The sequence below is a fragment of the Myxocyprinus asiaticus genome, chromosome 34 (genome assembly GCF_019703515.2).
Source record: "Myxocyprinus asiaticus isolate MX2 ecotype Aquarium Trade chromosome 34, UBuf_Myxa_2, whole genome shotgun sequence".
Classification (NCBI taxonomy): Eukaryota; Metazoa; Chordata; class Actinopteri; order Cypriniformes; family Catostomidae; genus Myxocyprinus; species Myxocyprinus asiaticus.
The window spans coordinates 19,062,513-19,078,695 of record NC_059377.1 but is presented as its reverse complement, the minus strand read 5'-3'; the positions used below and the strand labels follow the sequence as shown (position 1 = coordinate 19,078,695).

Sequence of the window (16,183 nt, the reverse complement as noted above, 5' to 3'; positions counted from 1 at the left end):
CTCACAATAACAACAAAACCTTGTGCTTTTGTAAAATAAAGAAAATATACAGGGTGTGCTTTCAGCCGTCTCTGTCTCCGCGAGCATCTTTCTGAAACACGTCACAAAAATGAACTGAAACTCAGCGAATACTTATCAGGCAAACATGAAACCTATGTCTAAAGAAAGCTTAAAATGTCTACTTTTAAATAAAACAATTCAAATTTAAAACAAATATTCTCCTGCAATGTAATCTGTATGAAACTTAAGAGATGTACAGTTTCTCCTGGCTCAGCTAATTATCGCTAATGTGATCCCACCCACACGCAGAGGGCGCTATTCATATGGTAATGTGCTGAGGCGATCAATGCAAATGGTAAATGCCCCCAACAATGCCTTAAAAAGCATCAAGTTCATCAGATTCATTCACTTTCCTGCACGTCTGAAGATGGCATGCTACACAGGTGAGGACGCTCTACAGACGGTTCTGGATAGTGACGAAGAGTTCACATTTTCCTCAGAAGAAGAGCGGGACTCCGACAATGAACGTTTGCATTTTGAAGAGTGACTTAATCCAGCTGAGGATACAATTTCGGATGAGTAAGTCTTTACTTACATTAGTTGACATGCTATTTTATATAAACATGTACATATTTTACTAGTTGGACTATTTCCACACTTGCCAGCCAGTATTCAAAGTATTGAGCTTTGATCACAGGAATAAATTGCATTTTACAATATATTTAAATAGAAAACAGTTATTTTAAATTTTAAAAAAATATTTCACAATATCACTGTTTTTGCTGTATTTTGGATCAAATAAATGCAGTCTTGGTGAGCAGAAGAGACTTCTTTTAAAAACATTAAAATCTTACAGATCTAAAACCTTTTAAACGGTAGTGTAGTTATAAAGTTTTTAAGTAAAGTCTTTATGTAAAGAAAATGTATAGTCAGATTACTTCTTTTAACTTAAACTTGATTTTGTGAATAAGCTACAAACAATACATTCAATCATTAAGTCTCCTCAAATTCATTCTCTCTCAGTCACATTCCTCACTGATAGGCCCAGGGGAGGGGTCTTTGTCTCCTCAGGTGTGAATCACATCAATATTCATGATCATCCACGCCTCCTCAAATATGGCCTTTCTAACACTAAAAGTGTCTTACAAAAGTTAAATGACTATATTGTTTTGTATGAATGAGTGATCAGGATGGTTTTCACATCATTTTGTAGCAAAAACTCTAGGCTACAAGATCCAGTTCTCAAAAGTCTTGTGAACAAATGTTTAGTATGTGTTATATGGCCTTATTTCAGTGACTTAACATTTTTGTTTTTTCAAAAACGACACATAAACGTTATTTTCTCAAAAATACATACATGTATGTACATACATGTTGCTCTCATATTATTGTAGCCCGGTTTGTGCTGAATACAGTGTTATCAGACTTTAATATGTTTTTAAGCAACTGAAAAAAGCACAAATGTCAAGGCATGTCGAAACTTCTCCAACACACCCTCAGACCCCAGAGGGTTAAAAGTGAAACAATCTGTCTGTAAACATTTGTTGGAAACATTACTTGTGTCATGCACAAAGTAGATGTCAAAACTAATTGCCAAAACTATAGTTTGCTACATTGAAATCTGTGGAGTGGTTAAAAAAAAGAGTTTTAATGACTTCAACCTAAGTGTATGTAAACTTCTGACTTTAACTGTATATATATATATAATATATATATATATATATATATATATATATATATATATATATATATATATATATATATATATATATATATACAGTATATATATATATATAATTATGTTGTGGAATTAAATTTCAGTAAATGTTAAAAATGCCTCCATTAATAGGTGTCCTAATTAAGGATTAAAGTTGGTTTTAATTACGTATGAGTCATATTGCTGATATTATATTTGTGATCTATTCTTATCAACTTATTTTCAAGGTCCCAAAGACTACAACTCCTAGAGAGAGGCATACTTCTTCTACCTTTGCAAAACATTGCCAATATGGATTTAAATATCAGCACTTATAAGTGTCTATAAGGAAAGCATTATGGTTACTATTGCTTATATTTAGAATAAGGGATTTGAAAAAAACAAAAAACAAAAAAAACAACTAACTATTTTGTACTCGTAATTACAAGTTCCGAGAACATGAATGATCAAGCGAAGTCGTACTTACAAGTGGGAAACTCAAAATTCTAGATAATACATGAGTTGCGACGTCAGAAGGGGCATGTTAACATGAAAGATGAGGGAAAGCAATGATTTGGCAAAATTATTTAAATTTCAGTGCTTTATTACAATAATATTAAAATGTTATATGACAGTCAACTAATGACTAATGACAGTTTGTTTTAAGGAGAGAACATTTTTATTTATTTTTTTTAGAAACCATGCATTAATAAATCATATAGGTCGTGTAAAATTTACTGTGTGTTCAGGTATGGCTATTCACTGGTACAACAGAAAAGAAAAAAAAGAGATTTTGCTGTCGTTCATTGTGTATTTAAGTTTGGCTTCTGTTGTATTTTGTTTCCCACTTGAATGCATGACATGTCATAGTAACGAATGCCCAACTCAGAGGTAGGAGCTTCCCAGGTCCATTAGAATGCAGCATTACACTATGGGGCATAACTCGCCATGTACCTTTGTGTTACGGGCATGAATGATATGTCAAGTCATGTGACTCGTTTAGGAGAGGTGTGCAATTTACTTTTCAAAGTGATCAGACTTAAAAATGTTGCCCTCCAAATGATAAAAATGGTAAAAAATACAAGACTTGCATTAGGAGGGACCTCAGCTATAGGGATGAAAATATATTATATACTTGGGGGTGGGCTCTTTTGACTTGGGCCAGTAAGTAACCACAGAGCAACCACCTAGCAATGCCCTAGAACAACTGTATTCACGTTATTCAGCCCTGCCCCTTTTCAGCACTCTGTTCTTCCAAATTTTGTCATCTAACTTCCTGTTTTTATTGAAGCTACTGAGAAGAATCAATCAAACGGATTACGTGTGGGAGCAAAGAAAGTATTTTTCACCAAAAGTTGATGGTGTGAGTCTACACCACCCCTTTACTACATAAAAATACCAGTGAGGTGTTTTCAGTCACTGTACACACTGACACTCACAGAGGTAAATCGGACCTGGCAGATCACATTCAAACAGCTATGACACACTGCACTTTTTCATGATACAAGCGTTTCATTGGTATACGTGTAATTCTGTTTAATTTTTTAGGGTTTCAACTTGTTAATAATTTGTATTAAAATGTCTAGTTGACATGACATTTCAAACAGGACAGCTTTTATTATTTTACCTGCAAGTACATGACATTAAAGGAAGTTATTTGTACTTTTTAAAATAGAAATTTCACCCCAAATTTTTAAGAAGCTTAAATTTGATTTAAATAGTTGATTTATTTGAATATTCATTTATATAATAACACTAATTATAATTATTACAGACTAACCCACACTCACACATAATCCCTAAAAAAATAGATGCACTTTTAGAATAAAAAACATTATTTATTCATTTATGAATCTTTTTACCAATTGAGAATGTCCCTGGATGTCCCGAAAGGGAGGTTTTGCCAAATTTAGATCACTTCTGGGGACAATTTTGTCCCCAAACTATTGCTGAGTAACCATGAACCCTCAAAACAAGAATAGACAAGACACTTTATATCTATAGACATACTTTCCCATGCTTGCTAACCTTTGTTCATGTTTTATTTTTGTGTTGGAATATTCCCAGTGGCCTTACACACCTGTGTTCAGGCAGAGGAACAGATGCGAGAGAGACACATTCAGTCTGATATAATTGTGGACATGTCTATACTGGATTGCACCAAAGTTATTATCGTAAACTAAAACTAAAACTAAATGTAAAAAAAAAAAACATTTTCGTAAACTGAAATAAAAATAAAAATCAACATAATTAGAAAAACTGAAACTAAACTAAAATACATTTTCATGGTTCTGAAAAAACTAAAATAATAGAAAAATAATCTTTAAAAATATGTAGTTTTCGTTTTTGTTACGATAAGTTTTTAAACCTTTAAACCCGCTATCACCTTAACATGAAGATGTCACTAGGCAGCGATAGCACTAGCAGATGTCTATTGCCCTCATTACATTAGCAAAGGCAGAGCGGGAGGGAATCACTACAGTACATCATGGAGAGAAGCAAAGCAGGTAGAAAACTAGGGTGACCAGAAGTCGGTCCCGGTTTTACAAGGTGTGTCACTGTGTCCTTCTTGGTATCGTGTATGGTATCGATTACAGGGAAGGGAAGATATTTTATTGCACTGCACATTGATTTGACGATACTTTCATTCTAGTTTTGCAGCAATCCACTTAGAATATATCTGGTTACCATGACAACGACTCACGCGCTTGGCGCTCTCTGCTGCTCTCTGTCATCATCCAACGCAAATTAGAAATGCCCAAATGAAAATGCATGTTCAACCAGCTGAAAGAAGCTGAAATAGAAATATAAATCTATTTCTTTGCACAACACGTGAAAATGGAATTGAAATGTTTTGCTGTCATTGTAAATGTTCACTTTCCCATGGCCACAGTGTTAAATAAGAGATTGCAGGTCATATTCATACAGCTGTATTTTTTTAAAATAGTACAAGCACTTAAATGTGGAATAGTGGAATTGTATTTTTTTAACTTTTAAGTTCCAATATTGCAAATTTTGTGTAAAAATGTTTAGCTGTCACAGTTATTCACAGTTCTGTTCTGAGGACTCTTATTTTGAATTGTTTCCCTGGACTACATCTCCCAGAATTCACTGCCCTCATCACTTCCATCTGTTCCCCATCTTCCTCACCTGTCCTGAATTCCCTCATTAGCAGTAGCGGATTTAGGCATGGGTGACGTACCGTTGCCCAGGGTGGCATCTTGCGGGGGGCGCCCCCATGCACCACCCCCCCACCCCGGTCAATAACTTTGGGGGCGTGTTGAAGCGGGTTTCGCACAGGGCGCCATACAAGCTAGAACCGCCACTGCTCATTAGCACTGTTTGTATAAATACCCTCCTGTTTTGTTCATTCAATGTCAGTTCTTGAAGTGTTACGTTATGTTGTTAGTTAGTGATGTTTAGCTTTAGCGTTTGTTCTACTCCACTGTTTGTTCCACTCAAGTGTTTGCTCCACTCCAGCGATTACTATTGTTAAGCTTTATTGTTTGTTCCACTCCAGCGTTCATTATTAAAAGACTATCTACTCCTGCGTCTCCTCTCTTTCTCTTCCATTGCAAGAATCCAACGTTACAGTAGCTGACAAGAAATTTCAAGCACTGACAAGTCATATCATTATTACAAAAGCAATATGACATCCTATGGATAGAATAAATATATGGAATTTGTACATTTTACAAATATCTAAAATGTGGTTAAAATCGTATAATAAAATACCATTTTACATACTAAAAGATGTTATATTTAATTTAGCTACATATTTTAATACAATATATGTATGCATGTATTGTGAACCCCCCTGGTGTCCCAGTTTGAGACTTTCAAAACCTGGTCACCCTATAGACAACGTGCTAGATGTGTCCGGGTCTTCATTTATGGCACATTTGAACCTTTATTGGAATGACTGTTCATTGTGTTACCAATGCATGATGTTAAAACAGAGAACAGAAACAATATTATATCCAATAATTTATTCTCTCTTGCTATCTCTCTCTCTCTCTCTCTCTCTCACACACACACACACACACACACAGACTTTTCACTCATTCTGTCTTACACCGTCAATCAGCTGTTTTACATTTAATTTGGAATTGGTATAGAGTTTTGTTTGATGTTCAGTTTTCAGAGTTGCGACAAGACTTGTACCATCTTACAGAGGTATGCATCCTAGTTTTAATGAGCCTTTAAACTGAAACAGACGTGATCAGGCACAAAGAAAAACACAATGGCTAACACACACACACAAGCTGATGCGCACAGATACTGCTGCCCATGAGGTCCGTTTCGTAACAGAACATTTGGATGACTTGTGCTTGGATCATCTCCTTGGGGAATGCAATTAGCTTGGCTGCCTAAATGTTTAATCACTTATCAAACAAGCAGAAACTTCATTACACGCACACATACTCATGCATCCACATGTACACACGTATTCCTGAATAGAGACCCATTACTAAAGCTACTGAAGTGTGTCCAATTGGTCAGTAATGGAGCACCTTGGTGTAAGGACAGTATACTACAGTAGAGAAACCATATGGTCACCTGCTCCAAATGCTCGCCTTCTTGCATTATCTCTTGATTTTCACACATTTCGAAAGAAAGAGAAGGTGAAAGAGATGAAGATAATTTGCTTTAGCATGCGATGAAAGTGGTAACACAAACCAAAATAAATATTTGCATTTACCGTAATTACTGATGTATGGTGAAAGTACAATTCTTTACAATCTATTCAATTTAAATATATTATACATTATAAGGTTAATACATTTTTTTTTAATACAGTGGCAAGGAAAAATATGTGTACCCTTTGGAATTACCTGCATTTGTATAATGTATGTATAAATGTGTCATAAAATATTGTTTGAACTTCAACTAACTTACAATAACGAAACAAACACAATCTGTTTTAAATAATAATACACACATTATTGTAATGTTCTGTACGTATTGAATATATCATTCAAACATTCACAGTGTAGGTTGGAAAAAGTATGTGAACCCTTAGGTTACACCTGGCATCCAGTTAATGAAACGAGATTGTAGGTGTGGGTTAGAGCTACTTTGGTTAATGAAAAGCACTCAAAAATTTGCATCACAAGAAGCACTGCTTTTGTGGACCATGCTTCACAAAAAAAGAAATCTCAGAAGACCTATGATCAAGAATTGGTGATTTGCACAAAGCTAGAAAGGGTTACAAAATTATCTTGAAGATCTTAGATTTTCATCTGTCCACAATTAGACAAACTGTCTAAAAATTTAGTACTGTGGGTACTCTCCCTAGAAGTGGCCATCCAATTTATATGAAAAAAATGGCAAGTTAACATTTTATTTTGACTGATGACGTAAATGAATTGTTGAATCAGACTTTTTATCAAACTTCAAAATAAAAAGTTTTTTTTTTTTTTTTTGCTACTGAAGTTTAAATGAGAGACACTATTTAAACATCTGTCTCAACGTTTGCAAGTCAGAATATTAGTCTCAGTCACCGTTCATTTTCAGTGCATCTTTTTTCCAAACAATAAAAGTGTCTAAGTGGAATTTTGACTAGGTCTAAAATTCTTCCTAACATCTACTTTTGTGTTTCATGGAAGAAAGAAATGCATTTGGAACTTTTATAATATTTTAGAACAATGGTGACAGAATAAATGTATTCGGGTGAACTGTCCTTTTAAAGGGCAAATAAAAAGGGTATTAAAATCATCACAATATTCGCTGTGTCGATTTATTTTATATCACCAGCAAAATAATTTATAATATATAGTGAATATTAAATAAATATAGCCCAGGCCTAGGTATTATGCGGAAAGAATTCCAATAAAAGCAATTAGATCTAGGGGCTTCTGCCTTTGAAATGGATATTATTAATACCAGCAATCATAGGCAAATGAAGTCTCCATGAAATGGCCAGTGACTCTCAGGTTCTCAGGTTGTACGCTTCCTAATTTCTGTGACACAACAGATGCACCTCCTCCTGAAATGTCACATCACACAGTGCGGGTGAGCTACACTGCGATACAGCACCGCCGAGGGCGAGAGAGTATGACACCGGCATACACATGCTATTCAGGCTTTCAGTGCCCTCCCCAGGCAGGGTGATGGGATCAGGTTCTTCCTCTGTGCCTGTTTAACTCCTTCCGGAGGCAAAGATAAAGGGATTTATACCTTCCACAACTCTCACTGTGACTCTTTATCCCTCCCAACCCACTTTATCCCCCAACCCCCTTTATCCCCCCCCCCCACCCCCCACACCCCCAAAAGCCTATAGCACAATGCTGTTCACTCAGTTTGGTACAGAGAGTGATCTTACAAAAGCTTTTGCTATTTCTTTTTTAATAGTCAAATCGGATTTTTAGTCTTGAAAATGAACTGTTGGATGTATAGTAACCAATTGACTCTGCAAAAATAACCTTCATCTCAATACATATCTTTTGTATAAACATACATAAAAGGAGAGGAATTTATCTAAGAAGCCAAATTGGTATTAAAGGGTTAGTTATCTCCAAAATGAAAATTCAGTCATTTACTCAACCACATGTTGTTCCAAACCCATTATGAGGACAAATGTAAAGAATGTTGACAGCGCACCTCCCCATGAAATGAAAGTGAATAGTTACTGAGGCTGTCAGTACCTAACATTCTGCCTAACGTCTCTTTGTGTTCAACAGATGAAAGAAAATCATACAGGTTTTTGCAGTGAATAATTGAAAGACGATTGAGATCTTGGCAAATATGTAAGGGATGATTTTTTCGCAAAATAATCACAGATAGGGTGAACAGGATCTTGTATCACCCTGAAGGGGTTTATTTCGCAATAACAACCGTCTGACTGTACATTATCCTGCTTATTACATGGTTACTAACCAAATAAATAAATAAATGGATATAAAATATTGATTTGCAAATCGCTGAACAGCTGCACTCCACCTCCGGTTTGTGTTGGAGTTCTGTTGGTGTTTATTTTGTAAAAATAACCATCTGACTGCTCATTATTCAGCTTACTACAAGACTACTTCCCAAATAAATAAGTAAATGTACATAAAATATTGATTTGAGTTGAAATTACATTATTATGTGAGAAGAAAGAAATTGCTGAACAGCTGATTTGCATCTCTGGTTTGCTTCTTAGTTATGCTGGTGTTTATTCTGCAAAAACATTGATATGATTTGAAATTATTTTATGTGAAAATATGACTGATCATGCAAAAAAACTGTCTTTTATTTAAGGATAGTGATCATATGAAGCCATTTATTATCACATAGTTGTTTGGCTCCTTTTTAAATCATAATAGTAACAGAAATCACCCAAATGGCCCTGATCAAAAGTTTACATACCCTTGAATGTTTGGCCTTGTTACAGACACACAATGTGACACACACAGGTTTAAATGGCAATTAAAGGTTAATTTCCCACATCTGTGGCTTTTTAAATTGCAATTAGTGTCTGTGTATAAATAGTCAATGAGTTTGTTAGCTCTCATGTGGATGCACTGAGCAGGCTAGATACTGAGCCATGGGGAGCAGAAAAGAACTGTCAAAAGACCTGCGTAACAAGGTAATGGAACTTTATAAAGATGGAAAAGGATATAAAAAGATATCCAAAGCCATGAAAATGCAAGTCAGTACTGTTCAATCACTTATTAAGAAATGGAAAATTCGGGGATCTCTTGATACCAAGCAAGGTCAGGTAGACCAAGAAAGATTTCAGCCACAACTGCCAGAAGAATTGTTCAGGATACAAAGAAAAACCCACAGGTAACCTCAGGAGAAATACAGGCTGCTCTGGAAAAAGACGGTGTTGTTGTTTCAATACGGCAATACTTGAACAAAAATGAGCTGCATGGTCGAGTTGCCAGAAAGAAGCCAATGCCACAAAAAATCCCGGTTACAATATGCCCGACAACACCTTGACACGCCTCGCAGCTTCTGGCACACTGTAATTTGGAGTGACGAGACCAAAATAGAGCTTTATGGTCACAACCATAAGCGCTATGTTTGGAGAGGGGTCAGTGAGTATTGTGCTCCTTGAAACAAAATGCTTTGACTTGCATCCTATGTTTATTTAAATGCTGGCACTTATGAAGAAAATGTTGGGCTAAAACAACAGTCTCCCCATGTCTTTCTCTGGATCTGTTTTGAACACAAACTACAGCAATTTCTTTTAGCTACAGATTGACTAAATACTAAAACATCTTTGAGAAATTAACATTCTGATGAGTAATATAAGTTCAGTCATGATAACTCTCTGAAACATTTAGCATGTTTATGTGGGTATGACATATTGATAGGATTTTGGTCTTGCCGGATTAGATATGCTATGCTGCTGCTGCTACTGCTACTACTGCAGAGCAAGTACGGAGACTTGCTACTGCTAGAACATACACAGACATACTGAGTCGGCATGTGGACATGCAGCTGCTGCTTCACAATTAAAAAAACAAGATATGCTGCATCAAGCATGTATGACAAGCTACTACACAATTAGACAGTCTCATAATGTGTACCAGAGCTTATGTAACTAGTGACTTCGCCGAGCTATGTGAGGATTTATTCAAACTAATGACCTAAGATAGCGATGTGTGCTTGTCCCTGATTTCGCTATGGCTTACCTTGATAAAGATGCGCTTCTATGTGTCATGGCCAAAAGCAGACCTTACTGTGCAAGCTGCTAAAAGAAAGAGCCCCAGCAACTACCTGATCAAATAGCATTTTCAGAGAAATCTCTTGCAGCACGCTGCAGTGAAACTGGCTTACTTGGAAACTGAGAAAATATAAATGTTAGGCAAAGAGAGAGTATGAAAGTTGATTGGCTAACCAATTATACATAAAAATGCATCCAAATACGTAGGCAGCTGCCATGCTGCCAAATCAATTAATGGCTTAACTGGCAGTGTTTTTGAATGAATGGAACTCTTAATGAAACTGGTCACAGAACAGTTTAAAAAGCACCTTATTTTCATCCTACATCTGTATTATAGCCTCCAAAGGCAGCAATTTTCAGTTTTGGATGCAGCCCATGTGAGTCGATTGGTTTGACATATCACATGTGAGCAAGCCGACTGGTTAAAAGATAACAAGTTAAAAAGAACCTATCAGCTTGCGCCATTCAGAGTTTCATGTCTGAACTCAGTCATTTGGTCTTACTTAGCTGTCCAAGGCAGGTCTGTGCCCTAATTTTGAAGTATTTATTTTCCCCCTGACATACAGTACCTCAGAAAACCGCTGGACATCCTGGGTCAGGGTTCCCACTCTGCTCCAGTTGTAATAGTTGAGAAACTTCACAACAGCAGGGTTCACAGCATTGTCTGACGGGACCGTCCTGAAGAAGTTTGGATACTTTTTCCTGTCTGCCAGCACAGGTGTTGTGGCCGCAAAAGAAAGCTGAAAAAAGAGGTAGGGGAGACTTATTTTAGCAAAGGACTGGTCACATATGAGACATAAATCTGCACCATTACGCTTTGTGTGATGATTTTAATTCATATATTAGAAGCAACAGAATCAGTAGGAAAAAATGTACCACTTGGAGAGAAAATGTTATGTTCAATATGGCAACTATATGATGTGCATGAGTCTTAGCTGGACCACACACACACACGTATCCTAATGTTTTACAACAAATGTCTATCACAATGAGTAAAAAGGATTAAATATTATGTAAAGCAAATAAAATAAAAAAAAATACACATTCAAAAATATGTAAAATATAAATAAAATAAAAAATCAGATGCTAATGTACTCAAATCATACACATGTAGATAATGCAAAGTCATATTAAAATGCAGTAGTTTGTCAGTACATTATAAATTATGTCACCATGGCATAATTAAACTGAGATAAAAGAGTGTGCTCACATTAAACTTTGGGCTGTTTTGCCCAGCATGCTGGATAGAGCACAATCGGTCGGCCCATAGCCAGTGTGCCAGGACTCCAGGAGTCTAGAGTGTAGGTGTGAATGAATCAACACACTAACACATCTCTATAAAAAAGACAGCACTCACACCTTTGGAGAGTGCCCATGGTGACAGGAGCAGTTAACGTTGGCACCGCTGACGGTTGACCTCAGCAAATCAGCTTGTGAATGTATATGTACAGACTCAGAGCCTAAAATTTTAAAGGAATAATACACAGAAAACCCAAAGCCTATGCAGTGGTGCTCTACAGTATATTCCAAGTCATCTGATTAATTTGTGTGAAAAATAGACTGAAATATAAGTCATTATTCACTAATAAAATTCTCCTCCATTGAGCTGTTAACTCAAGAGTCAGTGAGTCGAATTTGAGAAACGTGTCAGTCAGTACATGAACAAATCATTCTTGTGAGCAGGTTCTTTTTTAATGAACCAGTTCATTGGACTGAAAGATAAATTAATTATTGACTTAAATTTGGGTCTGTTTAATCTGTTCAAGCAATCATATGATTTCAGGGGATTTAAAATAAAGTACATGAGTCATATGGACTACATTTATGATGCTTTTTTTGTCCTTTTTGGAGCTTAACAGGCATAGTCACTATGAAATGTTGTTGTATGGAAAAGGGAATGGCATGTGCATGCATAAACAATGACATCATTTTCTTATTTGGGTGAACTGTCCCTTTAAGTGTTTGTTCTCCATCTAGTTCAATGAGTGAATTGAGCTCGGCTCTGCCTCAAATAACAAAAGATCATTTAAAACAAAAACTCCTCAATGTACTTTTCAGATTTTACATGTTAAGCTTGTTTATGTCTTTTCAGGCATTGGAAAGGGAAGGTTTAAATGAGGCTTCACACATTTGAAGAGTTTTTTCATGTTGTCAAACACCAAGTGGAGCATCTTAAGCCTCAACTGGAGCAAAAAAAGCCCTAAACATCATGGAATAATTTTTATGCCAGTGCTCCTACAGTAGATTAACAAATGTTCCTGAGGGTTGTAGTCTCTTAGAGATAAACATATGGAAATGCTTTGAATTAAAATAGAAAAAGCTGTCTTATACTTGTTAAGGGAGCACACTATTTGCTTACAGTCATAAAATGTCTGCCTGGCTGAGCGGCTGCACATTTAATTTGACAAAATTTTCAGTGCAGTGCAAAAAAATCTAAACTGAATAGCTAATGGTAATGTAATCTTTCAAAAGCGGCATGTTGATGTTTTTATGAAAATTTATATGGCTGGGTTGTTGAATCTGTAGGTGTGTTCAATTAATTTAAGCAGCTGTAAACAGTACATTAGAGGCCAAGGAAACGCCTCAATAGAAAAATATTACAAGTTCTAAGCAATTCCAGTCTACATCAGCGTTTTAACTGAAAATGAAATTGGAATTGGTTTCTTTGCTTGGGATTAGATCAACTAAATTAATTTTGCTGTGAATAGGAGGTGAAATGGAATTGACTTTTGCTCTGTGAGCAGTGGCCATGACCCCCTGACCTCTGGAGAGCTGTGGGAACAGTGTCTCATCTAGACTCATTTGTAGCCCCTCTGGTAAATGAAAGTAGTGACGAAGTCACAGGATGACAGTGATGAAGGATGTGCTGTTCATGTCTCTAAAGAAAGATGGGCCATGCCAAAGAGAACAGGTTCTGATTGCAGCGACACCGGCAAAAGCGGTAATGATTCTGAATGTGTCGAAAAAACCAGCAAGGAGACTGTCTGAACATTGTGTTAATTTATAGAGAGAAATGCACATTAGTGTTGTGCTGACAGATGATGATCTCGGGGATCGACGATGGTCAGAGTGATCGCCAATAGCTGATGCCTTTGACGATGTCAAGACGATATTTGGCTCGTTTTCCCATTAATGTATTAAATTATTATTATTATTATTATTATTATTAGGCTATTATTATTATCAAATTAATATGAAGAAACACACTTTATTATATTATTAAGAACAGATGACAGAAAAGCTGTCTATGCGCATGTATGACGCGCTGTTGGTACGGAGGCGTGCAGTCTCGTGGAACACACGCATGTAAAAGGTTCTCACTCTTTGTTTCTGTTTTCTGATTTTTTGTTTTGTTTTTTTGTTGCAAGAACAGTATCGTCTATGAGTGCTGCAAATGACCTCAGACACCTCAGCTCAGGAGGTGCTTTGAGTTCAGTTCACTTTATTTCCACAGAGCAGTTCATTGTGACCACAACTCTGCAGCCTATACATCTGTGATTAAATCATAAAATAATACAAAACCATGTTCACCTCGAATCATGATTTATATTTCAGTGATTATTATCATCATTATAATTATTATTTTTACATTTATAATTGTTTTTATGTCTTCATTTGTGTAAGTAATTTTCCGCCATGATGTTAAGACGGATTCTTGCCTGACGGTAAATGGAAAGGTGTATATAGTTATTCTTTTATCACACAATTTTATTTGCTTTTTCATTTCGTTTGGAGTGCAATTTGAATTTTTAGTTAAAATAAATAAAAAATAAAGTTCTAAGTTTGAAATCAATGTGTCTTGCTTTATTGTGTAGGCTTAACCCTAACCCTAACCCTGCTTAACGAAAATTACCCCATAGTACCACCTACAGTCCAACCAGCGGTAATACCGGTGTTCGTAATTTTTCTGTGGAGTTTTTTTCTGTGACCAACCGACCAATCAAAATTTGGTCGACCAAGACTCTTCTCATCAACTAACCTTTGGTCGACTATCGGGGGCAGCCCTAGATGTTTCCTTCATTCTTAATCTCTTAACTGTTTCTAGATTCTTGATTGTGAAGCACTTTGGTCAACAAAGTTGTTTTTAAATGTGCTATATAAAAATAAATTGATTGATTGATAAATAAACTTATATTTCATTTATTACTAAGAAGTATTGATAAAAAAAGAAGTTTTGCTTAAATATGGATTATTTAATTATTTGAAATTGTTATTTTTATCAGGGCTCTCAATCCATTCAAATTTTTATTTGAATTAATTTCATGATGTGCCGATTAATAAATCAAATGAATTGCAATTAATCACAAATTAATATTTACTAAGAAAGGCACCTTAAATGCAGATAATTTAGTCTATAATAATTAAAATAATGATAAATATAATAAATATTGCAATTCAGATCATTCAAAAACATTACATCATATATATTTATTGTGGCAACAGTGCAACATGCATTTAGACAATACAAAACGTGGCTTTAAAAGTCAAAATATTGTTTGCTTTATTTCCATATCACTGAACATATTGGCATAATTCTCATGCATCAGACTGACGCTTTTGGAGCATCTTTGGTTGCGTCACGCCTCACTAGTTTTCAGCATCTCTAGTCACAAAAGGGTTGCTCCGATACCAAAAGTTTGGCTTTGGTACGAAACCCGCCCTGGTACCTTGGGATCGATACTAACTCGATACTTAAAAATAAAAAAACTCAGATTTTTTTATGAAATTACACAGAAAATTATTGACAAAAAGAACAGCAGAAAGTCTTATAGATACAAATTATGCCTTTTCTGTTTTAATTTTTCTGTTCTGTAATTTTAAATGTTTTAATTAAATGTTACTATGATCAAATTGTGCTTAATCAAATGCATACTGTACAGCTTTAATCAAATGAAAATATAATAGTTTTATTTGATTAATGAAATTTGATTATTGGGCATTCAAATTCCAATCACATTATAATGCCCAAAATAAGGGAATTTTAAGCAAATATACTGTATAAATTCTATGAACGGCACGTTTGTGTGTCATTCAGTTGAACTCCGAGTCCGAGCGTCACTGAGCCGCACCAAGGTGGTCAACCAGCTCCTGTCCTGAAGAGCGTGTGCTGAGGCCCGTGCCAAACTCCCATGAGTTTCACTTTAAACGATCGTGTAATGGCAAATGTTCCTGGTTCATACACACTGTGTTAATGACACGCAGTGACAAAGAGGAGGAGACGCACGCTTACTCTATTTCTGTGGAGTGATAAAATGATGAAACGACATCTCAAAGGTTTTGCTTCATGACAAATAAGGGCTTGTGGGTTTAATCAGTGCATTAAAATAATGTATGAAAGTGGAGAAATTAGAAAAGAAATGTTTTACTATTGCATAATATAATACAAATATAATATAAATATAATAAAATATAATAAAAAAAAGAAAAAAAAAGAGAAGTGTAAATGTAAAATTTACCAAAAACAAAAGTTGACCAAAAAGAGACATATTTTAAGTATTTAGAAATATTTTGATATTTAAAACATTATTTTTCATGTCATTCATAAGTTTTTAAAGCCTTAAAAGCAAATCATAGTGTATTCCTATTTCATTATTTCATTTATTTGAAGTTAAATATGTAATGAGGTGTATGAAGCACACAGGCAGAAAAAACACACCTTAAAAAATATGACAATTTATATGACAATTAATCATGAAAGCCCTTAACGGGACAATTAATCGCCACATCCCTAAAACAGGCAATTAATCGTCATAATCACAGTGACAGCCCTAGTGACAATGAAGAAAATATTGATGAGATAAACATGCACAAATACACACACAAATCTATGC

At 35.4% G+C, this 16,183-nt stretch overlaps 1 protein-coding gene across 1 annotated transcript in view; it reads right to left on the bottom strand.

Moving 5' to 3' along the window:
• Positions 1-16,183, bottom strand: part of LOC127425502 (gamma-aminobutyric acid type B receptor subunit 2-like) — a 370,336-nt gene that overhangs the window by 163,480 nt on the left and 190,673 nt on the right. The window contains exon 3 of the mRNA XM_051671571.1: positions 10,922-11,092. Within this exon, the coding sequence (XP_051527531.1) occupies positions 10,922-11,092 (171 nt within the window). The remainder of the gene's footprint in view (positions 1-10,921; positions 11,093-16,183) is intronic.